Source organism: Bos grunniens, chromosome 3, assembly GCF_055505025.1.
Source record: "Bos grunniens cultivar Pamir isolate PY7600 chromosome 3, Bosgru_T2T1.0, whole genome shotgun sequence".
Classification (NCBI taxonomy): Eukaryota; Metazoa; Chordata; class Mammalia; order Artiodactyla; family Bovidae; genus Bos; species Bos grunniens.
The window spans coordinates 51,499,550-51,526,802 of record NC_141167.1 but is presented as its reverse complement, the minus strand read 5'-3'; the positions used below and the strand labels follow the sequence as shown (position 1 = coordinate 51,526,802).

At 40.2% G+C, this 27,253-nt stretch overlaps 2 protein-coding genes across 4 annotated transcripts in view; one reads left to right on the top strand and one right to left on the bottom strand.

Annotated features, from left to right (window-relative positions):
• Positions 1 to 26: 26 nt before the first annotated feature.
• TYW3 (tRNA-yW synthesizing protein 3 homolog) lies at positions 27 to 22,956 on the bottom strand. 2 transcript variants are annotated; one of them, XM_086390608.1, is made up of 6 exons: positions 22,302 to 22,956; positions 18,275 to 18,355; positions 15,336 to 15,434; positions 15,047 to 15,118; positions 12,184 to 12,317; positions 27 to 508 (listed from the first exon to the last, which is right to left on the bottom strand). In XM_086390608.1, the coding sequence occupies exons 1-6, from the start codon at positions 22,473 to 22,475 to the stop codon at positions 292 to 294; spliced, it is 777 nt and encodes a 258-aa protein (XP_086246734.1). In that variant the 5' UTR covers positions 22,476 to 22,956; the 3' UTR covers positions 27 to 291. The 2 variants fall into 2 exon arrangements, with proteins under 2 accessions (XP_086246734.1, XP_086246735.1); XM_086390609.1 differs by lacking the exon at positions 27 to 508 and adding an exon at positions 1,029 to 4,394 and having other exon boundaries at positions 22,302 to 22,590.
• The window catches only part of CRYZ (crystallin zeta), a 28,709-nt gene continuing 24,068 nt past the window's right edge, over positions 22,613 to 27,253 (top strand). Inside the window, exons 1-2 of one of the 2 annotated variants that reach the window (XM_086390606.1) lie at positions 22,613 to 22,702; positions 23,292 to 23,381. The gene's annotated coding sequence lies outside the window, so the exon portion shown is untranslated. The remainder of the gene's footprint in view (positions 22,703 to 23,291; positions 23,382 to 27,253) is intronic. The other variant, XM_086390605.1, reaches the window with a different exon arrangement.

Here is a 27,253-nt window from a genome sequence, read left to right as displayed (position 1 = left end):
TTTTGAAGTAGACACCGAAACTTAGAGGCATTAAAAAAAATCATAATTTTATTTTTGCAATGACTATGTGATTTAAAAAGATAGTATATGAGTAAATATTATACACAGTTGTTTTTAAAAGTTAAGAGTTTCCCTAAAATATAGAGAAAAGTTAAGAGTTTCCCTAAAATATAGAGAAAAGTTAAATCTTGCTTTTCTGAAAGTCTGATACACTCAACAAACTCTTATTAAGAGCAGCTTTATAATATCTATTAGAAACATCATTCTACCAAGACATTTTGGAACCAAATCTCAGTAATCTTCAGGGAAGATAGTATCACTGATTCCTGGATCATCATGGTCATTATTTTCAAGTTCTTTATCATGTTCTTCATTAACACGTTTGCCACGTGCTTTTCCTGGGTTCCTTTTTTTTTTACGAATATATGATGTATTAACTTTTTCTTTAGGTTGTGAAGTTGTAGAAACAGTTTCTTTTTCCAAAGCATGTTGTAGGCAGTGGTAAAACCTGTAAAGAAATAAAACACTTCTGTTATGTATCTGTGTGTTCTCAAAAAAATGACTGAAATATACCTCAAACATAAAATTACATAAATCTGGTATCTCATGTTAACCTTAAGATATGAAATAAATCACAGAAATAATGTGCTTCTTGTTTTTATGATTGCTTATTTATGAAAAGAAATGCATTTTCAGTTCTTTAAGAACAGTCTTGAAAACTGGATTGGAATCACCTCTTGACAACCTCTATCCTACCTAATTTCTATTCCAGATGTAGGAGTCAAACAAAGGTAAAAAAAAGAACAGAAATATTTTTCTTAAAAAAAAAAATCATAACTGTAACAGAAGTCAATTTTAGAGAATTTGGAAAATATATGAAGTTACAGAATGACCTCCACATAATTACCTAAAAATAACCATTCTCAATATTTTTATTTTTTCCAGTTTATGAGTGTATTCTGAATTAATACATCTGTCCATGTATACATACACCTGTCTTTTATACAATTGTGATATTACAGACAAAGTTTTACTTTGTTTTCTCAAATTTAATATTTATTGAAAACACTTTCCACATCACTAAATGAATTACAAAATAATACTTTTAAATGGTAGTATAACATCATGTCACTTAGACTGTCCTTTATTTTCAAGTTTGCCCAATATAAACAATGTTATAAACATTTTGGAAATAATATGATCTGAGTTTTTAGCTATTTAGGATAGATACTTTGAAAGTAATTACATGGTTAAAAGGTATAAATATTTAAGGCTCTTGATAAATACTGTTTTCCAGAATGGGTATTCAAAAAAAATATGCTCCTAACAGCAGAACTTGAGACCACTTCATTCATACAGTGAATATTACATCAAAAACCGCTTGACTTTGATAGGTGATAAGGGTCTCTCATTATTTAAGTTTTTATTTCTTTGAAAGTGAACATTTTTTGTTTATTGTTATTTGAATTTTTTACTGTAAATTATTCTTCTCCTTCACTCATTTTTCCAGTGGAGGGTTTGTGTTCATTTTTGGCAGACACCGGAAAGCAGCAAGTGGCTTGGTTTGCTCCGTGTGCTTCACATCAGTGCTCCACTGGGAAAGCTGAGGTTGCTAATTTCAACCTCATTGAATCTTGAATTCCTCATTTACAAAACTAGCTGTTATTCTGTACCTAGCACGGTTGTCAGAGGGTTGGTTATATGTGTAAGTACCTAGCACAGACCCTGGCACTCATTAAGTTCTCAAATGTGACTATTCTTACAGAATATAAACTCCATGACACCAAGGACTCCATTTATCTTGTCATCTGTTCTGTTATATTCTTAGCATGGAGTACAGTGCAGCCACACCTGGTTAAAAATATGCCCAATAAGTGAATAAATAACAACTGAACAAAAACGGTAAACATCCGAGGTGTTATCCTAGGTCCCAAATAAAATGATCTAAAAGTTGAGAACACTTCTGCCATTGTTGAGATCTTATCATGCTTTTAACAGTTCCGCCTAGTTGTGTCCGACTCTTGGGGACTCCATAGACTGCAGCACACCAGGCTTGCCTGTCTATTACCAACTCCCAGAGCTTGCTCAAACTCATGTCCATCGAGTCAGTGATGCCTTCCAACCATCTCATACTCTGTCATCTCCTTCTCCTTCTACCTTCAGTCTTTCCCAGCATCAGGGTCCTTTCCAATGAGTCAGTCCTTCACATCTGGTAGCCAATGTATTGGCGTTTCAGCTTCAGCATCAGTCCTTCCAATGAATATTCAGAACTGATTTCCTTTAGGATGGACTGGTTGGATCTCCTTGCAGTCCAAAGGACTCTCAAGTCTTTTCCAACACAGTTCAAAGGCATCAATTTTACGGTGCTCAGCTTTCTTTATGGTCCAACTCTCACATCCATACATGACTACTGGAAAAACCATAGCTTTGACTATAAGGACCTTTGTCAACAAGGTAATGTCTCTGCTTTTTAACATGCTGTCTAGGTTGGTCATAGCTTTTCTGCCAAGGAGTAAGCATCTTTTAATTTCATGGTTGCAGTCACCATCTGCAGTGATTTTGGAGGCCAAGAAAATAAAATCTGTTATTATTTACATTGTTTCCCCAACTATTTGCCATGAAGTGATAGGACCAAATGCCATGATCTTAGTTTCTTGAATGTTGAGTTTCAAGCTGGGTTTTTCACCCTCCTCTTTCACTTTCATCAAGATTCTTTAGTTACTCTTTGCTTTCTGCCAAAACGGTGGTGTCATTTGCATATCTGAAGTCATTGATATTTCTCCAGGCAAGCTTGATTCCAGCTTGTGCTTCATCAAACCCGGCATTTCACATGATATACTCTGCACATGAGTTAAATAAACAGGGTGACAATCTACAGCCTTGATCCTTTCCCAATTTGGATCCAGTCCATTGTTCCATGTCCAGTTCTAACTGTTGCTTATTGACCTGCATACAGATTTCTCAGGAGGCAGGTCAGGTGGCCTAGTATTCTCATCTCTTGAAGAATTTTCCACAGTTTATTGTGATCCACACAGCCAAAGGTTCTGAGGTAGTCAACAAAGCAGAAGTAGATGATTTTCTGAAACTCTCTTGCTTTTTCGATGATCCGATAGACGTTGGCAATTTGATCTCTGGTTCCTCTGCCTTTTCTAAATCCAGCTTGAAGATATGGAAATTCTCAGTTCATGTCCTATTGAAGAATTGCTTAGAGAATTTTGAGCGGTAGTTTGCTAGCGTGTGAGATGAATGTAATTGTGAGGTATTTTGAGCATTCTTTGGCACTGCCTTTCTTTGGGATTGGAATAAAAACTGACCTTTTCCAGTCCTGTGGCCACTGCTGAGTTTTCCAAATTTGCTGGCATACTGAGTGCAGCACTTTAATAGCATTATCTTTTAGGACTTGAAACAGGTCCATTGGAATTGCATCACCTCCACTAGCTTTGTTCGTAGTGATGCTTCCAAAGGCTCTCTTGACTTCAGACTCCAGGATGTCTGGCTCTAGGTGAGTGATCATACCATCGTGGTTATCTGGGTCATGAAGATATTTTTTGTATAGCTCTTCTGTGTATTCTTGCCACCTCTTCTTAGTATCTTCTGCTTCTGTTAGGTCTATACCATTTCTGTCCTTTATTGTGCCCATCTTTGCATGAAATATTCCCTTGATATCATTAATTTTCTTGGAGAGATCTCTATTCTTTCTCATTCTATTGTTTTCCTCTGTTTCTTTGCACTGATGACTGAGGAAGGCTTTCTTATCTCTCCTTGCTATTCTTTGGAACTCTGCATTCAGATGGGTATATCTTTCCTTTTCTCCTTTGCCTTTTGCTTCTCTTCTTTTCTCAGCTATTTGTAAGGCCTCATCAAACAACCATTTTGCCTTGTTGCATTTCTTTTTCTCTGAGATGATCTTGATCACTGCCTCCTGTACAATATCATGAACCTCTGTCCATAGTTTATCAGGCACTCTGTCTGTCAGATCTAGTCCCTTAAATCTATTTCTCACTTTCACTGTATAATCATAAGGGATTTGATTCAGGTCATACCTGAATGGTCTAGTGGTTTTCCCTACTTTCTTCAATTTAAATCTAAATTTTGCAATAAGGAGTTCATGATCTGAGCCACAGTTAGCTCTTGGTCTTGTTTTTGCTGACTGTATAGAGCTTCTCCATCTTTGGCTACAAAAAATACAATCAATCTGATTTTGGTATTGACCATCCGGTGATGTCCATGTGTAGAGTTGTCTATTGTGTTGTTGGAAGAGGGTGTTTGCTATGATCAGTGTTCTCTTGGCAAAACTCTGTTAGTCTTTGTCCTCCTTCATTTTGTATTCCAAGGCCAAGCTTGCGTGTTACTCCAGGTTATCTCTTGACTTCGTACTTTTGCATTCCAGTCCCCTATGATGAAAAGGACATGTTTTTTTGGTGTTAGTTCTAGAAGGTCTTGTAGGTCATCATAGAACCATTCAACTTTAGCTTCTTTGGCATTAGTGGTTGGGGCATAGACTTCAATTACTGTGATATTGAACGGTTTGCCTTGGAACCAAACAGAGATCATTATGTCCTTTTTGAGATTGCATCCAAGTACTGCATTTTGGACTCTTGTTGACTATGATGGCTATTCCATTTCTTCTAAGGGATTTTTGCCCACAGTAGTAGATATAATGGTCATCTGAATTAAATTTGCCCATTCTAGTCCATTTAGTTCACTGATTCCTAAAATGTCGACGTTCACCCTTGCCTTCTCCTGTTCGACCACTTTCAATGTACCTTGATTCACGGACCTAACATTCCACATTCCTATGCAGTATTGTTCTTTACAGCATTGGACTTAATTTCATCACCAGTCCCATCCATAACTGGGCATTGTTTTCGCTTTTGCTCCATCTCTTCTTTCTTTCTGGAGTTATTTCTCCACTCTTCTTCAGTAGCATACTGGGTACCTACCTAGGGAGTTCATCTTTCAGTGTCGTATCTTCTTGCCCTTTCATACTGTTCATGGGCTTCTCAAGGCAAGAATACTGAAGTGGTTTGCCATTCCCTTTTCCATCATGCTCTTATATCCTATTATAATGGGAGATTATGACAGGAAGTTTTTGACATCTACAGGATAGATTGCTATCTGAGCCAATTATGTTCTTTATTTTAATTCAATAAACAGGCTAAGTTCCACTTGCAAAAGCTCTAAAACTGCCCTTAGAAAACCAAGCTAATTGCCTCTTCCCAAATACTTCACACAATGCTAAGATATACCTAACATGATTACCACATTTCCTATCCATATTTTAAGAACTTATGTAATCACCACTATACATCTTGATATTTATCACCATTCTTGGCAGATAACTAGGGCTAAATGGTATTTCTAGAATGAATAAATCAATCTCAAAGAGGGAGGTACAGTGAAAGAGAAAACAGTACTTTAAGAATTAGAGCAAAAGGTTTTGAAAATTTTAAACTGATATTTATTTTAGATCCCATAACATGGTCACAACCTTTTCATTTAATGTATTCCTTATATCCTTGCTTAACTGAAACCTGGTTCCCCACAAACACACCACTGCCTGCATTCCTGTCAAGTGGAGAATGCTTACTCTTTCAGTATCCTGCCCACCAGAGAGGTGAACGATAAGGTAAGAATTCACCTGCCTCACCAATACTTTTCCAGACTAAACTCCTTTATCAGCCCCTCAGATTATCTACCAATATTCTGTTCAGTCCTTTACACTCATGAAAACTTCTACACTTGGCCTGATCTTTGTCTCCAGGTCTTGCCATTATCCTGGGTGACTTCAATGATTGGTTTTCTTCTCATTTTCCACACTGCCTATATAGCATAGTTTTTAAAAATGCCTCAGTAGAATGACTTGCTTTATCTAAAACAAATCTAAGCATGCTACAAAACGGTATGAATCACCCTTATCTGATCATAAGAGGCTATTCATGATGCTCAACATTCTCTTCTATCAGTCTCTCCCCAACCCTGCTCTTTAAACTTAGGTAACCAGGTCTTTTCTCTGGATTCTACTGTATTCCTAGAAAATTAAAGATAAGATTAAATTCCTCTTTTATGAGCATAGCGAATTAACAGCTGTGTAAAATACCTTGTTGACCACACTAAAAAGGTAATTAAAGAGGAATGGCTGTGTTACTTCTAATCTTCCATTAAACAACCTAAGAATTCAAAGCTATAATCCTTGGGGGACCAAAGAAAAAAGTGGTAAAAAGGAACAAAGACCTTTTCCGTGTTGAGAGCCAAGAATACAATTTCAACTACTTTTTTTTCTTTGTTAAGGGAACTTTTAAAATGTCCTTTGGGAAACTATCTTACTCAATAAGTCAGAAATTTGTTTCTCAATTACATGTTTTCTTCTCATGCTATGACCCTTTACACAGCATTCCAAAGCCAGATTCTCAAAGTATATTTTTCTCAACTTTCAAAGGCAACAAAAAGAGCTGGGAGAATAAAAAGAAATATATGCTCAGGCAACTCTTTTTCTGCTCCTCTCCAAAGAAAAGCAAGTTGTCTTCCGTTTTTCCACCTCTGTAGTCAAGATTATCATGACACAGAGCAACTTGTATATAGTTCTCTTCATGACAGAACTTTTCAGACCAGCTCTGGGAAAACGAATTTTTGTTCTTCAGATCAGTTAGGGGACCATGGGCAATAAAAAGCTGGTATTTCTGACTTCTTAAATAGGAACATACAATTAATGAAATCTTAAGCACAACTTCATGTCCTTTTGCATGCGTGCATGTGTGTAAAGTTGCTTCAGTTGTGTCTGACTCTGTAATGCTATGGACTGCTTCTCCAGGCAAGAGTACTGGAGTGGGTTGCCAGGGGATCTTCCCAACCCAGGGACTGAACTCGCATCTGCTGTGTTTCAGGTGGATTCTTGTAACCCTGAGCCACTGGGGAAGCCCTCACACCCTTTTAGGCTTCTATTATTCACAAATAACAAAAGAAGACTATTCTCATATATTATGTATTTGGATTTTTAACTGATTTTAAACTCTAGCATTTCTATTAAAAAACGTATGTGACAGAACCTGTGCCAGGTGCTAAAAACAAGTAAGAGATGGCCTGCGCCCTCAGGGAGCTCAGGGTTTGATGGGAGCGGCAGACTGTAAAGATACATTCAATGTGCCACGAAAAAGCTAAGATAAAATAGGAGAACATGGGGCACTCAGCTCCAAGAAAGATCAAGAAATCCTCCTTGGGGAAAAAAACCCCAAAGCCTGGGCTGAATCGCAAGGATGAATGGGAGCTGGAGAGGTGAATTCCTCCCTCTTCTGGCACAGAGAGGAATTATGAGAGGAAAAACTGAGGGGAGGGGACATCCAAGGAGAAACTACCAGAAAATGTATGTTTTCCCTTTATATTACTTACTTCTCTGACCATAAGTATATAGAGAATTGTGTGAGTTATTTATTTACCAGCTTTATTTCCATTAAAAAAAGTAAGACTTGACTCTTTCTTCTCCTCTATCCTCATTTCTATCTGCTGCCACGTTAGGATTATGCTCTGCACGATCATTCCCATTCACCTTGCTACTTAGAGTCCTGTTACTTCTTACCCAGACTGTGTAGCAGGTCTATTCTGGTAGCCCCATCAGTAAGCCATCTTACATTCTTCCAGAATAATGACCTTAAGTCTGTGAAGCCATAAAAGTAGCACTATTTTTTTTTAAGTAGCACTACTGTTAGAACAAGTCTGTCAAATAAATTCAGCAAGCATTTATTAACCACTGTTTTCCTACCAGACACTCAGAAAATGATAAGAAACTGTACTTGCCTTTGGGGAGCTCAATATAATGTATTGACTTTTAAGTTCCTTTATTATTTATGATTAATTCAATAAAGTTATTGGGTTTCTACTCTATAAAGTTTTAGGATAAGAGATATTTAAAGTGTGGGTATGTATGGACATGTGTTTGGTTGGTATCTGTGTGTGGGGGGAGTTAGTCCTATTTAAAAGGTGACCATCTTGAAGTGGGGAAAAAAGACATGCATGCAATTAAATAAGTGTAATTCAATATGGTTCACATTTCTCTTTGCACTGAGGCATAACAGTAATAATGTTTGTAAATGTTAAGACTCTGAACCAAGGAAATTGTTAAAAAAGGTTGAGACTAAGATAAGATATTAAGGAAAGGCTGCTGGGATATTTGGTTAGATATGTTCAATAGGTTACTAGATATATGGGCCCAGAACTTGGGAGATATTTGGAAGATCTACCGCAGGTGCCGGTAATGGTAAAGAACCCTCCTGCCAATGCAGGAGGCATAAGAGATGTGGGTTCAATCCCTGAGTTGGGAAGATTCCCCTGGAGAAGGGCATCCACTTCTAGTACTCTTGCCTGGAGAATCCCTATGGACAGAGGGGCCTGGAGTGCTGCAGTCCATAGGGTCTCACAGAGTCGGACATGACTGAAGCGTCTTAGCAACCAGTGTCTGGGGAAGCTAAAGCAATGGGCCATGGGAGGAATCTTAGAGAACAATAGTATTTAACCAATAGGTAGAATAACAAGAGAAACCCAGAAGGAAGCTAAGAAAAAGCACCGGAAGAAAAGTAGCAAAGTGATGTCACACAAATGCTTACCAACAGGTGTAAGAAAAATGCTCAATGTCATTAATCATCAAGGAAATGCAAATCAAAATCATAATGAGATATCACCTCACACCTGCCAGGATGGCACTTATCAAAACAAAACAAAAGACAAGTGTTGGCAAGGATGTTGAGGAAAGGATGCCAGTGAACTGTATAATGGCTAAAATTGTGAATTTTATGTTATGTATATTTTACCATAAAAAAGTAAAAAACAAAAAACCAACCATTAGAAATATTTACTTTTTTGCTCTAATTTGCTTAATTTTTATCAATATTATATGCCAATATACTTGGACTTTTTATTCTACATTTTATTTAACATTTATTTTCTTATTACACAGTTGGTGAGAAGAGGAACATGGCTAATTTCATCCAATCTAAGTCAGTCTTGATCTCTTATTAACAGCTACAAGCCCTCCTCTTGTAATTGGTAAATAAACCTCCAAAATTCCCATGTTTCACCTGGAAATCATTATAGATGAAATTATCTTACTCTTCCCATGAAGAAGTGGGCTTGGGAATTGTTTTTTATGAAAGAGACCTCTTGCTATTAAAATAATATTTTAACTTTTGATTATCACATTTCAAGAATATTTCTTGTTGCTAGAATGCTACTCATTAGGATTTTGACTTTTAAAACTTCTCTTATTACAGCTGTTTGAATTGTGAAACTTTGGTCCCATGACAAACCAATTTTATACTCAACATCTGATTGCAGAACTCATCACCTCCAGTGTTTAATTTTTCTCTTTTCCACATCAGAAGAGTAGCTCTTTTTCTGCATTTGGTTGAATATACAGCTGTTCCCCAAGGAGTTCCCTAATTTGTTCACTCTTTCTGAATTCACATGTAATCTTCTAATCAGTATCTTAAGACACTTTTTACCCTTCTTTAATTTTTCACTGATTTTATATGATGAGCATGACTCTCTTGATAGCAGCATGCACACTATAATCTCAAAACATATTTTTGAGTCAATGGATTTAAAGCATAATTTGATTTTATAGTTGGTGAACGTGGCTCAATTAACTTCACCAGGTGTATAGTTAGTTGATCCTGGGCTATATTTATAATCTTGTTGAAATTCAAGTAAGAAAACAGAGAAACTGATTTCCTACCTCCTACTTTTTCACCAACAGTCTCACAGTTAGAATACTAACAAATGTAGCCAACTTTTGGAATGGTACCAATAAATACTGCAGCCTGGCACACTGCAGTCCATGAGGTTACAAAGAGGTAGACACGACTTAGCGACTGAAAAACCACCAATAAATACCTATGTACAGTTCAAACTCTGTAGCCTGGTGGAATGGAGAAGGCAATGGCAACCCACTCCAGTACCCTCGCCTGGAAAATCCCATGGACGGAGGAGCCTGGTAGGCTATAGTTCATGGAGTTGCTAAGAGTCGGACACAACTGAGCGACTTCACTTTCACTTTTCACTTTCATGCATTGGAGAAGGAAATCGCAACCCACTCCAGTGTTCTTGCCTGGAGAATCCCAGGGACGGGGGAGCCTGGTGGGCTGCCGTCTATGGGGTCGCACAGAGTCGGACACGACTGAGGTGACTTAGCAGCAGCAGCAGCAGCCTGGTGGAATGGCTGGGTACCTTCAGTTACTTTCTTGCAATCACTTTTAATGCCCACAGACAGCCACAATATGTCATGAATTAATTAACTTATCTCCAATGTATCTTGGCTGATATAATTTATATGGCATTGCTGGGAGAACTGAGAAATAGTCACTTGCATAATTTTGTTAATTTTATGGTTCAAATAAGGAGCTCTGGCTGAAAAAGCCTGGATGATGATACTGATGTAATTATAGGTTTATTCTCTGTATGAGTCAGTGAAGAAGGAGAAAGGCTATCCTAAGAATCATGACATGACACAGATGGGGCCTGTCATTCGATATATGCTGTCTAAAATATGCTAAAATTGTTAAGACAGATACAAGAAAACTGAAGCCAAGAGAGTTAAGTTGTGGTGGGTATAGGATTTGAACTCGGTTCTGCCTCTGGAACCCAATTCTACCTCTTTCCATCATGCCACTCTGCAGCCAGAGTGGCTTCTGGCTTTAGCTGTTTCGTAAAAAATTCTAGGTATTAAAGAATGTTAAGGTATTAAAGAATGTTAAGCAGACGAGTTAAGCAAGAGGATTCCTTTTCATTTTACAGACAGGATTCTGATGGTAATACGGAGAATGGCTAAGCAGAGAGACACCCTGGAAACATTCTACTCTTAGATCAGTAGTCCTGAATGAAGAATGTGGCAGGAAGGGTGGGGAGAGAAGAATGAGTCAGGAGTGATTTCGGCAGTGACTGACTGGTTGTGAGGGGACGAAACGAGTGCTGCTGCTGCTGCTGCCAAGTGGCTTCAGTCGTGTCCGACTGCGACCCCATAGACGGCAGCCCACCAGGCTCCCCGTCCCTGGGATTCTCCAGGCAAGAACACTGGAGTGAGTTGCCATTTCCTTCTCCAATGCATGAAAGTGAAAAGTGAAAGTGAAGTCGCTCAGTCGTGTCCGACTCTTAGTGACCCCGTGGACTACAGCCTGCCAGGCTCCTCCGTCCATGGGATTTTCCAGGCAAGAGTACTGGAGTGGGGTGCCATTGCCTTCTCTGGACCAAAGGGGTGGGGAGAAAGCAAAAAGGAAATAATAAACGACAATGAGATGATTTCTTCAATAACTCAGAAATACACATCTTACTGATGGTAGGTTAGTGGCATTTATCTTCATATATAAAAAGCAGCATAATTGTCACTTCTTTATATCAAAAATTCTATTCTGAGGAAAAAGTTGAGAAAGAGTAATGTAAAATTAATCAAGCAGAAACAAGGGAAATATAAAGATGTGCACGGACAGCCATAATCCTTCTGACTGGGACAATTATGCCAATTCAAATCTAATTCATGACAAGAGCTGAGTTCTGATCTAGCCAGAGGTATAAAATATTTATCAGATTAAAATTAACCAGGCTGTTCTCAAAAGGAGATTTTAAGTAATCTTCAGTAGGTCCCATCCTGGGGGCAGAGTGTACCGTGTCCCTGGCTGCCTTCGGCTGGATCAGTTATGTCCCTGTGGCTGCTTTGCTCTCACCTGAGTGACTGTTTCTCCTTAATGCCTGGTGCTGGCAGCTGCATGTCCCACTCTCCTGCCGGAGCTTCCTCCCCTTTGTGCCCCATGTAGTACCCACTGCAGTTTGGCCTTTATGTGTACTATGTGCTGAGTCTCTTCAGTTGTGTCCAACTCTGGGCAACCCTGTGGCCAGTACCCCACGAGGTTTCTCTGTCTGTGGGGTTTCCCAGGCAAGAATACTGGAGTGGGTTGCCATTTCCTTCTCGAGGCATCTTCCCAAGCCAGGGATCGAACCCACATCTCTTATGTCTCCTGCACTGGCAGGCAGGTTCCTTACCACTGGCCTACTCTCATCAATTATTTTCATTATCTTTATTATTCATGATAAGGTTACAAATATAAAAGCAGCTGGGAGTATAAACTGGAGATGATGTGTATTAATATTTTCAAAGAAGACCTAGGTATATAAGACTAACATGGAAATATATCATTAACATACCTTTCAATTCTCTTCTTATTTTCTTCCATTTTTTGGTTTGCTATCTTTAACAGGAAGTTGATATATTCCTCTGTCACCATCAGTTTTCCTTGATGGCTTAAAGGAACTTCTAAGCCATGTGTGCTCCGGACAGCCTACAAGGAACAATTTAGATTGGATGACTTATGTACTAGAGACGCTGAAGATAACTAAAGAACAGTCAACTCAGGGCTGTGTTTATATATAGTTTAGCTCCATTACAGCACTTAGGTTTGCACTTTGATACAATTTAGTCAAATACAGTTGAATCAAAGGAGAGTAAATAGATTTCCCCATCATATAAAGTCATTTGCAAAGAAAATCGTTTTATACATCGTCTTTCAGAGAAGCAGATATTATCAAAGAGCCCAATAAACTTAATAGTATCAATCTCACTAAATCTAAGGAAGTTTTAATACACTATTTAAATAAAATAAATGAAACCTCAACAGAAGTTTTAAGGAAAAATCAAAATGGCTTGGATGCTGAAGGGCCTCTTAGCACTGCTTCTGCAGGGTGGTTACAAGATAAAGCAGGCCTGTTCCATCACACAAAGTGGCTGCTTTCTTGATGCTTTAGGGTTGCCAGTCTTAGTAACCCCATTGAGGAAACAGTCAGCATGTTCCCAGTAAACCCAAACACTGGATATAGGTTAAGAAACAACAGAAACTCTTATGAGGCAGAAAAATTCATTCAACGAGCCTTTACTGAATGTCTGCAATTTTCCAGGCCCCACGGAAGGTATGAATATATAGGATGAATACACATGCTGCTACTACTGCTGTTAAGTCACTTCAGTCGTGTCCAACTCTGTGCGACCCCATAGACAGAAGCCCACCAGGCTCCACCGTCCCTGGGATTCTCCAGGCAAGAACACCGGAGTGGGTTGCCGTTTCCTTCTCCAATGCAGGAAAGTGAAAAGTGAAAGGGAAGTCGCTCAGTCATGTCTGACTCTTCGAGACCCCATGGACTGCAGCCCACCAGGCTCCTCTGTCCATGGGATTTTCCAGGCAAGAGTACTGGAGTGGGGCGCCATCGCCTTCTCCGATGAATACACATGGTCCCCATCTAAAAGACAGCTAACACGTCTGAACAAAAAACCAAGTGAACAAAGAATCACAATCCAACACGGTACTAAGAAGAAACACATAAATGTGCGTGTGCACGCACGCATGTGCCACACACACACACACACACACAAAATACTAAGGAAACGTATTCAGTAGAAGAGGAGCAACTGACTGAGACAGGTGGTAGTTTTATGGGATTTTAAAGCATACATATAATTTCACCAGATGTAAAAATGGGAGAAGGGGAGCATTCAGCCAGAGAAAGAACTTTTCTATAGTAACAGGACACGAAAAGCATAATACATTCGGGAAATGACCAACAGCATTTTATCTGGCTGGCGTGGAAGCATGCTAGTGGAACATGAGCATAGATAAGGTAGATGGAAAATAGTTTAAGTATATAAGGTCTTGAAAGTCAGAGAAAATACCAGGTGACCTTGACTTCTTTAAAACGGGCATTCTGACACTACTGGCTAGAGGGACTGAAGGAAAAGATGGGGAGGACGAAGACCAGGCAGGAGACTGCTGTAAAGACAGAGGTGAGAGATGAGGAGGGCTTGAGTAGGGGCAGTGGAAGAGGGCTGGGAGAGGTGCAGTCCGGAGTGAGGACTTAGAGGTAGATGTGACAGATCTGTCACTAACTTAATACAGAAGACAAAGCAGAGAGAGGTGGAAGAGTGGTTCTGTTTTGGCTCGGGCCACCAGATGTACATAGTGGGGAGGGAGATGTGGACTCAAATCAGTACCATGAACTTTGCTTTTCTGTTTACTCATGCTATACAGATGTCTTCTTTCGTAAGCCACCTCTTTTTGGAAAGCAGATTATTTGTTAAAAATAGATAGAAAATTGGGAAGTCTTGGGAGCTAGAATGCAAGACAATCTGAAATACTACAAAAGCAAACAATGTGCACATTGCCAAACAGTAAACACGAACAGTAGCTACTGCAGGAGAGGGCAAAAGTCACTAGGGGCTGGCTTGGCCAGGAAAGGACTCAGAAAGGCTGTGGGACTTGCAAGGAAGTTTAAAGATCCTCTAGTCCAGGGGATGGCAGACTTTTTCTGTAAAAGGATAGATAGTAAATATGTTCAACTTTGCAGGCCATATAATGTCTGCCATTGTAGCACAAAAGCAACCTTAGACAGCAATTCATCAAACAGGGGTACTGGAAATAGTCTCCCGTGGGCTGGATGTGGCCCTAGGGCAGCAATTTGATAGATCCCTGATACAGCTGAAAAAGTTCAGTCCCCGATGGATCCCTGTAGAGGACTTTAGGGCCCATCTGTGATTCTTTGCAATACATCATGGTGCTCATTAAATTGGGCCGTGACTATTCAGAATTCGGAGGCCAAAGAGAATCAGGTTAAAAATAAGTGGTGTATGTGTTAATCGCTCAGTCGTGTCTGACTCTTTTGCGACGCCATGGACTGTTGCCCATCAGGCTCCTCTGTCCATGGGATTCTCCAGCCAAGAATACTGGAGTGGGTTGCCATTTCTTTCTCCAGAGGATCTTCCCAACCCAGGGATCAAAACCAGGTCTTCTTCATTTCAGGTGGATTCTTTACCATCTGAGGCACCAAGGAAGCAGAAAAGTAAGTGGAGGGGAATATTATAAGGCCTCAGGTGTAAAGCTAAGAACTCTGCACTTTGCCCTGTACAGAACAGTCACTGAAGATTTCTGAGCAGGGAATGGCAGGACGATTTGAATAGAAGGTTATTTGATAATCTGGATTACTTCATGATCAAAGAATTGCTTTTTACCAAAAGGTACCTTACCAGCATAGTCTTTCCTCTCTTTCCCACAGTTATGCCGGAGTTCCTGAAGCCAGAATCTATTGCCACTGAATGCTGTAAGAAAATTATTTGTTAAATTCTGATCATCTGGCTAACTAGATAAACACTTTAGCTCTACAAACTACTGAAACATAATATAACCTCAAATCTATAATTAGATAAAACATTAGTTGATTAAACGAGCATTGCATTAATTGTGGTAGAAGAGTTAAAGTTCCAAACTAAATCTACTCATATACCTATAAATTCAAGTATAATCACAAAATTTTACCAGAATCTGTGCATCCTGCAACTGTCGACACTGCACGTGAAGAACAAGTGGCTCGAATTTCAAAATGGCATCGCCCTTCGCTTTCTGCAGGGCCACAATCTAAATATACGGAAAATATTAGGATTAGACACAAATACATGATCCTATTCCTTGGTGACCCTTTATCCTATGTTCCTTCAATATTTCCAAGGAACTTTCACACTCATTCTGCATCGTTCTTCCACAGTAACTTTTCACTCTGCTTTCTTGGATCTCTTTCTCCAAAACTCATTCATCTGCTTATTCTTTTAAGAGACTTGATTTCTAATCCTCTCATAAACTATCTGTGGCATTCTTTCAAACCATACCTCAAACAAGTAAACTATTTACTTTATATTTTTAATAAAGGAATATGGAATGTAAAGACTGTACTGCTGCTGCTGCTGCTGCTAAGTCACTTCAGTCGTGTCCGACTCTATGCGACTCCATAGACGGCAGCCCACCAGGCTCCCCCTCCCTGGGATTCTCCAGACAAGAACACTGGAGTGGGTTGCCATTTCCTCCTCCAATGCATGAAAGTGAAAAGTGAAAGTGAAGTCGCTCAGTCATGCCCGACTCTTAGCGATCCCAAGGACTGCAGAATACCAGGCTCCTCTGTCCATGGGATTTTCCAGGCAAGAGTACTGGAGTGGGTTGCCATTGCCTTCTCTGAAAGACTGTACTGCCGCTGCTGCTGCTGCTAAGTAACTTCAGTCGTGTCCGACTCTGTGCAACCCCATAGACGGCAGCCCACTAGGCTCCCCTGTCCCTGGGATTCTCCAGGCAAGAACATTGGAGTGGGTTGCCATTTCCTTCTCCAATGCATGAAAGTAAAAAGTGAAAGTGAAGTTGCTCAGTCATGCCCGACTCTTAGCGACCCCATGGACCGCAGCCTACCAGGCTCTTCCGTCCATGGAATTTTCCAGGCAAGAGTACTGGAGTGGGTTGCCATTGCCTTCTCTGAAAGACCGTACTAGATCTGTCTAAATGCTTTGTTGTTAGATTGAAGATTGAGACACATGTATTATTATGCTTCAGCTAGAATCTATTATGTGAACCGAGAACTTCCAGATGTTCAAGCTGGATTTAGAAAAGGCAGAGGAACCAGAGATCAAATTGCCAACATCTACTGGATCACAGAAAATGCAAGGGAATTCCAGAAAAACATCTATTTCTGCCTCATTAACTATGCTAAACCCTTTGACTGTGTGGATCACAACAAACTGTGGAAAATTGTTAGAGATGGGAATACCAGATCACCTAACCTGCCTCCTAAGAAATCTGTATGCAGGTCAAGAAGCAACAGTCAGAATTGAACATGGAACAACAGACTGGTTCAAAATTGGGAAAGGAGTATGTCAAGGCTGTATATTGTCACCATGTTTATTTAACTTATAGGCAGAGTACATCATGTGAAATGCTGGGCTGGATGAATCACAAGCTGGACTCAAGATTGCTGGGAGAAATATCAACAATCTCAGATATACAGATGATACACCACCTTTATGGCAGAAAGTGAAGAGGAACTAAAAAGCCTCTTGATGAGGGTGGAAGAGGAGAGTGAAAAAGCTGGCTTAAAACGCAACATTCAAAAAACAAAGATCATGGCATCTGGTCCCATCACTTCAGGGCATATAGATGGGGAACAAGAGAAATAGTGAAAGACTTTATTTTCTTGGGCTCTAAAATCACTGTGAACAATGAATGTAGCCATGAAATTAAAAGACGCTTGCTCCCTGGAAGAAAAGTTATGACCAACCTAGACAGCATATTAGAAAGCAGAGACATTACTTTGCCTACAAAGGTCTGTCTAGTCAAAGCTATGCTTTTTCCAATAGTCATATATGGATGTAAGAACTGGACAATAAAGAAAACTGAGCTCCAAAGAATTGATGCTTTTGAACTGTGGTGTTGGAGAAGACTCTTGAGAGTCTCTTGGACTGTAAGGAGATCATACCAGTCAATCCTAAAGGAAATCAGTTTTGAATACTCATTGGAAGAACTGATGCTGAAGCTGAAACTCCAATACTTTGGCCACCTGATGGGAGGAACTGACTCATGGAAAAGACCCTGATGCTAGAAAGATTGAAGGCAGGAGAAGGGGACGACAGATGGTTGGATGGCATCACCGACTCAATGGGGACATGAGTTTCAGCAAGCTCTGGGAGATGGTGAAGGACAGGGAAGCCTGGTGTGTTGCAGTCCACGGGGTCACAAAAAGTCGCACATGACTTGATGACTGAACAACAACAGAATCTGGACAAGGCAGTTGTTACTTCTGTCTGCCTAACCTACCTGCACCGTTCTTCCTCCTTCATATCATTTGATTCTGGTGCGACTGTCAGTTGTGACCCTGTCGCTCATGGCTCCCACTATATAATATCAGACAATGAGTGCCTGGGTCTGATCAAGGAGAGCATTCTATTCTACTGGCAAAGACAACTCATCTTGGCGGAGAACACCTCACCAGGCAGGATGACTCAGAATCCTTTGGAAATAATACATGGATCTTAAAAGTGAACCTTTTTCTGCTGGGGTTGCTGGCAGCTATCTTTCCCACCACAAAGATTATCTGCAGCAGAAGAGAAATGCAAACATACAGAGAGAACCAGTACCCAGAGGAGACTGAGTGAGTACTCTGAAGACAACATTTAAGCACCTGAGCCGGTAATGTAAAACGCCTGACTAATATGAATTTATATGAACTCACCTAAACATTTTAATTTAGGGAACTAAATAATCCAGCATAGACAGCAGTCTCCCACAAATAAAAAAATAGCCATTGTAATGAGTGCTCTTTAGGCCTTGTAATCTGCAGTCATTAAAATTGTGCACATAAATTGAACTTTCTATTCTTTTCATATATATTTAAAGTGACTGTGAATTAAAGTTTATTTCTAAATTTACATATAAAAACTTACCACATCATCTTTCACACAGGCTTTGTGTGTAACCAGGAGCCAGCAACAGTTTTGTTTCTGAACCTCAGAACCATTTACACTCTAAAATGAAAAAATAACATAATTTAAGTTAGTCACATAATATTTAGAAAATAAGAAGTACAATGTGTACCATATTTTGTGCTTGTGCTGTTCTTAGTCACTCAGTCGTGTCCAACTCTTAGGCGACCCCAGGCTTCTCTGTCCGTGGGGATTCTCCAGGCAAGAATACTAGAGTAGGTTGCCATGCCCTTCTCCAGGAGATCTTCCCAACCCAGAGATCCAACCCAGGTCTCCCACACTGCAGGAGGATTCTTTTCCGTCTGAGCCATCAGGGAAGCCCATTTTAGGCTTTCTCCTAAGAATTAAGAATCACTAAGAACAATTGAATAGGCTTTTGGGCAAAATTAAACATAAAACAAAAATGAAATGAAATTATTTGAGATAGAAAGAAAGTAATTTGTTTATTAAGATAAAAATACTTAACATTTCCTGAAATATGGTCTTGTTTTTGTTAGGAGAAAAGGTATTATTACAAGGGGTTGTACACTAGTAGCCCCTAAGTTGTACTCTAGCTGTTTTATATGATTAGCAGAACATTAAAAACATTTTTTAAAATTCCTTTTGTAAGAAAGCACTGTTTCAGTCCCACACAGGACCTACCAGTTTTTACTGATGCCTGATCTGTTCATACCTTTCTGTGTCCCTAGTCACTATAGGCATAAATTTGTGACCTCTGGATTAGACTTCATATGTAGCACCAAAGAGCACCAAAGAGCTAAGACTGAAAGTTCAGAATTTCAAGAAGGCAAATATTTTACCAGTATTCTTTGCTTATTAACTGTAAAAATGTTTATTTGTCAAGTTCTATTAGGTACTTTGTATATAAACAGAAGAAAAGCTATGACAAACCTAGACAGCATATTAAAAAGCAGAGACATTATTTTGCCAACAAAGGTCTGCATAGTCAAAGCTATGATTTTTCCAGTAGTCATGTATGGACATGAGAGTTGGACCATAAAGAAGGCTGAGTGCCAAAGAACTATGCTTTCTAGCTGTGGTTTTGGAGAACACTCTTGAGAATCCCTTGAACAGCAAGGATATCAAACCAGTCAATCCTAAAGGCAGTCAGTCCTAAATATTCATTGGAAGGACTGATGCTGAAACTGAAGCTCCAATACTTTGGCCACCTAATGTTTAGAACTGACTCATTACAAAAGACCCTGATGCTGGGAAACACTGAGGGCAAAAAGAGAAGAGGGCAGCAGAGGATGAGATGGTAAGATAGCATTACTGACTCAATGGATGTGAGTTTCAGCAAGCTCTGGGAGACGGTGAAGGACAGGGAAGCCTGGCTTACTGCAGTCCACGGGGTCGCAGAGTCTGACTTGACTGAGCGACTGAACAACAACAATAAATATAAACAGATCCTATCCTCAAGGACAGCTGAGAAAGGATACAGGAAACCACATGCACTTTCTATGCAGTAAACATGGTTTATATATAAACTGTAAATTTTTCCAACTAACTTATTGAAATAATTCCAACAAATTGGAACTGCTAGGACTAAAAATATCCAAAATTTATTGTTTTGAGTCTAAACTATAATAGATTTTCCCCTACTATACAGAGGGGATTTCATCAATCTTGGCCCCCAGTGTTTATGTGGGTATGTTTCCTAAAACTGTACAAATGTTAATATTGGGCTTCCCTGGTGGCTCAGACAGTAAAGAATTCACCTGCAATGCAGGAGGCCCAGGTTAGATCCAAATATGGTATTGTAAAGAAATTGCTTTTTGTTTGCTACTGTTCAACTCAGTCATCTTCTTATGCTTAATCCTTACTAGTCACTCGTGTTATTTCATTTTCTTCTTCTTCTTCTTTTTGTTTTATTCATCTTGGTTTATCAATGTCTTTGTTACTGGTTTCCAAGAGCTCATTTATGACTAAGGTTAACCATTTGTCAGGCAATGAAAATGAAATACCATATTTTACTGTCAATTTACTATAATGTTTTATATTTTGGTTGTGTATTAAAATATAGTCATGCTGTGTTTCATGAAAATAAATCAATCACCATACTTCCACAAGGTGACTTTTATACATGAGGAACACAGGAGACTTTGCCATCTGGCTTTGGAATGGAGAAGTGTTGTGCTTCTCCAAATAACTGATCTGTTTTCACTGAATGACCTCAGTCAGGGACTGATGTTTCTGATCTAATGCTGGCTGCCCTAAATCTTACAACCAAATGTGTGACCCATCTCTAGCAAATTAACAGTCTAGTGATATATTTTCAGGACTAATGCCATTTCTGCTTGTCTTATCTATGCTCCTTTTATCCAGATTTTCTCACTTTTTATTTTCCTTCTTGTAATGCCTACTTGTAAGTTGATCCAAATTCTTCCAGAAATAAGGCAAAGTGAAACAAGGTATAAGGTAACACATATAATGAAAAGATGTTCAGGAAAAAGTCCTAAAGGTAGTTCAGAAGAAGTAGTCATTGCTTCCAAGTGGACGTGTGTGTGTGTGCTCAGGTAGGAAAGGGGAGTTTGGGGAGGTATGTCTCAGATATGCAAAGATGGAGGTAAACATTTCAGGAAAAATAAAGATGAACAAAGGCAGATAAATGTAAGAGGAAAAAGAGAATAGTTCAGTTTCAGTGACCAGCTTAAGATGAAGAGTCAGAGGGGAAAAACAGCTGAAGATCCCTGGTGGCTCTGACGGTAAAGAATCCACCTGCAATGCGGGAGACCTGGGTTCCATCCCTGGGTTGGGAAGATCCCCTGGAGGAGGGCATGGCAACCTACTCCAGTATTCTTGCCTGGAGGATCCCCACGGACAGAGAAGCCTGGCCGGGCTACAGTTCATGAGGTTGCAAAGAGTTGGACACGACTGAGTGACTAAACACAACAAAGCACAAAGTATTTCAGCACAGATGAGTGACACACACAAACTGTGCTTTATAAAGGGGAATCTGTTACCAGCGTGTAACTTGGTTTGGAGTAGGGAGACTGGTAGTTCAGTGACCTGTTAGGAAATCACTGCGTAAATTCAGATAAGACAGGGCAGGAGAAATGAGGGAAGAGAGAGAAAGCAAGCCAAGCAATGGAAGCAAATAAGAATGAATAGACCCTGCTAACTTGGGAGACATTCACATGACCTGTCAGTGAGAGATCTAAAGAATGAGTTTACAAGCATGGTGTCTTGCAAGCTCTGAATTCAATCTTAATGTTAAAGTGAACACACAGCTAACTTTTATAGTGCACTTAATATGCCAGGCAGGGTGCTAAAGTTTTAAAGTTGTGTCCAACTCTTTGTGACCCCGCGGACTATAGAGTCCATGGAATTCTCCAGGCCAGAATACTGGAGTGGGTAGCCTTTCCCTTCGCTAGGGGATCTTCCCAACCCAGGGATCGAACCCAGGCCTCCCGCACTGCAAGCGGATTCTCTATCATCTGAGACACAAGGGCTTCCCTCGTGGCTTCCTAAAAATTACCACAGTTGTAATAATGGAGTGGGCCACTAGGAGGCAGTGAACTCCTTAACCATAGCGAGCAGCAATCAACTGGTTAACAATGGTTTGTTAGAGCGGTCGACCAGAAGGGAGCCGCCTCGCCAGACTAAAAATCTTTAAATCTCCTTAGTATTGAAAAAATTAAAATTCCCTTAGTGTTTACAAAAAAAAGTCTCTAACCCTTGCAACTCAACATCATTCCCAGGCTAGTAGTTTCAGCATCATTTGGGGGCTTGTAAGAAATGCAGATTATGCCCTAGCCTTGACGTATAGAATCAGAATATGTATTTTAAAAGTTCTCCCAAGTAATTAATAAACACATTAAAATTTTAGACACATCGGTTTAAGTAACGCTGTCAGTTTAAAGAGACCGAGATCACCGATCAGAGAACAAATTAGGCAAGCTGGGCTGGGGTGTTACATCGGGCGGGTGTAGGAGTTCCCGTCGTGCACACTACAGGGCAGGGCTGGAAGGGCACAAAGGGTCCTCACCCGGTCTAGGAGGATGATTCGGCCAGCGCAGGAACTGGTGGTGAAAAACTGTTCTTGCCCATTTAGGAGCTGCACAATCTCTAACACGTCCTCGTCCACACTGCCCTTCCGGCTGAGGTCCGCTTTGCTCAGACACTGCGCCTTCCACCTCTTGAACTCTGCGCTAAGATCCATGCGACGAAAGAGTTAGAGTCTGGACTTTTCACGTTAGCCTTGTTTTCCCTGGAGGCAGCCATATTGACGTCAATGGTGGCCGGGAAGGTCCAAACTCCTTCCTGGGACCCGCCCCTGGGGCGGAGCCTGAAACTGCTGTGGTCGGCCGGGGCCGGTCGGGCCCGCCCGCTTTTCCCGTGCAATCTCGGGGGACGCTCGCAAATTTTGATTTTCCACTCTAGAACCGGGTAAGTGGTTTTAAAAGTCCCTCAGTTCAGGATTAGGATTTCCCCAGCGCTCGTCCAAAAGGAACCGAGTTGGATTTTGGCTGCGTTCCTTTCCTGCGCCCCGTCCTCCCGGAGGACGGGGATGAGTTTGTGGCCAAAGTTACTCTGCACCGGGGGCTGCTAGTTGATCACCCGTTGGTCACCAGGGAAATTTGACTTACTGGTCCTGAGAGCCCGGTTTTGCTTACTGGCAGGGTCCGCGTTTCGGGTCCCACAGCGGGGCGCCCACCCCGCAGCCTCTGCCTGCCTGCCCCCCACTAGTTTTCCCCTCGGCCTGGGCTCTGGATTCCTGCGGCCTCTCGCGGCTGCTGTGACCCGCGGCCACTCGGGTTCGGGTTTCCTAGGGCTCCTTCTCTCCGGTCTTTCCTCCTGCTTTGATGACATCTTGGAGAGAATTGTGTAGACCCCTTCTACCCCGCCATGACCCTCATCTAGAAGACTCTTCAAAAAACAAAATTCCCTGTTAGCACGTCGTTGGGTATTTACACGTTTCTAGAGGAGACTTATCTCAGTGACCAAGGAAGGTGTATTAATGATTCAACCATTGAAGGGCTAAAGTTTGGACTGATTGTCAGCAACTAGTGGAAATGGCTTCCCACGTGGCACAGTGCTAAAGAATCCGCCTGCCAACATAGGACAGGTAAGAGAGGCAGTTTTGATTCCTCACTTGGGAAGATTCCCATACAGGAGGAAATAATAGCAACCGACTCCAGTATTCTTGCCTGGAAAATTCCATGGACAGAGTAGCCTGGTGGGCTACAGCCCATGGGGTCCCCAAGAGTCGGACAGGACTGAGCATAGCACAGCGTTAGTGGAAAATGGCTGTGTGATTCCCACTGAAACCTTTGGGGCACTCTGTGAGTGTCTGGTCAGCAGTAGTAAATCCCACGGAGCTCTGCTGCCCCAGGGCAGGAAGAGCCTGACCAGTTAGTTCCACCCAATCTTTTCTTCCCAGACACCTGCAGGGGGTTAGAATAACTATCTGATCAACTCCTCCTTCCCTCCTAATCAGAAGTGGGTACTAAGAGCCAGGCCCATGAAGTAGTATCCTGACAAGGTCATTCAGCTAAGAAGAGACTTTTCTTTGGCTGCTTTTAATTAAAAAAATTTTTTTTCTGGCTTAAGAATAAATGATATTATGAGTCATTCTTGATCAACCGTAGCACATTTATAATGTTTGATTCTCTTTCCAAGTTTTTTTTTTTTTCTTGTTAGAAATTCTTGAAAAGTACGAATTTTTAAAAAAATAATATATCTTTGCTTTGGCTTTGTGAATCGATCTGTTCATTCTATGTGAGAATATATTTCCAACTTTTTCCGTATCCCTTTAATTTTCATTTAAACCCAATGGATTCAAGCATAGCTTGAAAAAGATCAGTGTTGAAGGAAGAATTTTAAATTCTGTATTTCCTCTATTTGCAAAATATGGTTGGCAACATTTCATAGGTTAATAAGTAAAACTGAACAATAAACCAAGGTGCTCTGATTGAAAGTTTATATTTGATAAATATAGCAGAAAAACCTGCTAAAGTACATTTTAATTAAAAAACACAAGCAGTGTGATGAGCCCGATGCTGACTAAGTGATTTACTGTGAATAATAGAGTTTACAGCCTGTCAGGCGTGCTCTGAAGCACTCCCCATGTGATGCTGCAGTTCATCTTCACAACGGAGCATTGGCCCCATTTTATAGATAGGAAACTTATTATTATTTATTATTATTATTATTATTATAGTTTTCCTGAAAGAATCACATTCTGTGTATCTCTAGTAGATCCCTTAACTTACGGGCATTTGAAAAACTTCAGACTCAAAGCAGGTGTCTTAATCATAAAATATGTAATGCTACCTCCAAGTTAGCTGAATTTCATATCTCTACCTCAGTCTGTCTCACTGTCATCATTATAAATTCTATCTCTAAGAAATTAAAGGTCCTCTCTGCCAATATTTCAAAGGGTGAGATGAAAAGGATTTTACAGTTAGGGGGAAAAAATGCCCAATAACATTTAAGGTGTTGGGTTTCAGCTCGGCTTCAGTGTGACCCTGGTGAATCTCAACCCCTTAGATGTTTCCTCATCTGTAAGAAGGATGGTGATTTTATTTCCAGTTCTGCATACAATTAAATGGTGGTTTTAGTAACTTGCTTCTGTGAAAATTCTGTTAATGGATGTGAAAGATATGCTGTTTAGAAGAAATCAGGTATTGCAAGGGTTTAAGAATAATAATTAGTATTTTAACAATTTTTTAGCTTAGCACCTATATTATGAAGCAAATGATCCTGTAGGTAGTCGAGGGGGTTCAAAGGCAATGAATGCAGATTGGAGCCTGAGCAATTATAGTGGCAAGGGCTCAGCAGGAAATAAGACCACCAGAAGCAAAGTAGAAGTTAGAGTTGTCAAGGTCATGCCCTGTTTCCTTATGAGCTCCACAGGTTAAGGGGTAGTACTGAGCAAGACCGGGCTGGAGGTGGGGTCTTCTAAATCCAGGATTAAGGGTGAGTCTCTTCCTTTGTTCTTTTCTTCCAACTTAGCAAATGTCCAGATGCGAGGAAAAAAATGTATGTGCTAGATATTTTTGACAGATCCTATTTCAGGGTAATTTTGCTTTTATTATTGCTGCAGTTCTTTGAGGGTACTAGTGATGTCCATTGGTGAGAAGATAGATGTGAGAGCTTGAAAGAAAGAAATAGGGAGGAAGTAAGTAGATATTGAAAGTGGAAAGAGAGCTATACCTCTTAACATGGTGTGTGTGTGTGTGTGTGTGTGATGCACGCGCGCAGGCATTGAAGGGAGATGAGGGCAGAGTGGGGAGTCTGGGGCTTGTTATCCTTGCCCTCTGTGCTCTCTGTGTGTGGCACAGTGCCTCCCTTATAGTTAATGTTCAAAAATGCATGTTGAATGAATAACAACCAATGTTTGGTATTAGTGCTTTGTTTGAATAGTTCTCTGGACTGTGACCTTTTTGAGGTTAAGGACTTGATTTTACAATAGTCCCATAAATATTGTTAAATCAAAGATGACTATAGGATTATAGAACCAAAGATATCTTAATGAATACGAAATTGGAAAGGAGAAGCTGAGGGGGAAAGGAATCATGATATCACTATGTATAGAAGTAAATATTTGCTGGGTTCTGTGCTTCATACCTACCCTGGCTCTTGCATGGTAACCCTGAGCAGAACTCAGTTTTCAGATGAAGAAGCTCAAAAAAAGTGACTGCCTTGCCCAAGGCCACATGGCTAGTAAATGATAGATCTGGGATTCATACTGAGAGCTGTCAGATTCCAAAGCCCGCACTCTTTTCACAACACCATGCTGAGGACGAAAAGGAGAAAAAAAGAGCTATGTTCTTATTTTCAGAGTAGAAAACTCTGGTCTGTACACCCTTTTCTTTTTCTGTTTTATTTTCTTTATATATATTTTCGCTTTCAAGTCTTAAGAAATACTCAGCTTGAGTGAAGATCCAAACAGAAAGGCAGGAGTGAAACTGCGGGGTAGGTTCGGCATGAGCTGCCTGTTCCACTGTCCTAGTTCCTGCACGGGCTTCTTACCCTAGGACTGGTCAGCTGCTGTGCAGTGCGTGAGGCTTATACCTGCTCCTGACCCCACCCCCTTTTTTAGTAAGAATACTGCCCTTTAGGCTATTTCATTGCTAAACAGCCTTTTAGCAATGGAGAGTTTATTTTCTCTTCTATACTAGGTACTGTATTAAATCATTTTGAATAAAGAGTTTTAAAATGGCACAACTTTTGGTTAATTATATCAAGAACTTTCCATTAATAATACCATTAAAGTGCTTTGATTCCCCCCACACATGGAAGGGCATTTTATAGTTAGCATGAGCTTGTTCCAAGGAGTCCTGTGTTGGGCTTCAGTACAGTGAAGTCTGAATTCTTTCATCTCAACTCTTAGTTTCTGCAGCTCTTTTTGATGTTTCAGCTGCTCGTGGTTGGTGAATATGATTACTCCAGAAGTTATCAAAGATGTTCCTGGTGGTGGCAGAGTTTAGCAATATTTGGTGTGGTTAATTTCAAGAAATTGTCATAGCAGACAAGCAAAATTATGGAGGTCAGACAAAGCCCTTTCATTACATCTCTATAGATGTAAGATTTCCAGTTACCCAATTCTCTGTCTATATATATGTTCTTTACCTTTCTAAGCTTATTTTAACTTCGAGTTTTCATTTCAGTATTTACAGTGGTAGAAGAGAAAGGGTAACTATAAATTACACTTATGATTTGCAGAGGATTACACTCAAAGCAGTTTTTAGCTGTTTATTCTTCTTTGTTAAAATGAATGAACTTCATAAAACTAAATGTTTCAGCATGGATAAATCTCAAAAACTTAATACCGAGAGGAAAAAGCAAGTTTCAGAATTCAGTACAATATGACCCACTATGATTATAAACTTTATTTATAAAGTTTGAAAACATGCAAAATAATAACAATAACACATACTGTTTAACAGTGCAAATACATGTTGCAGTGGAATTACATCCTGCCTGAGAAGTATG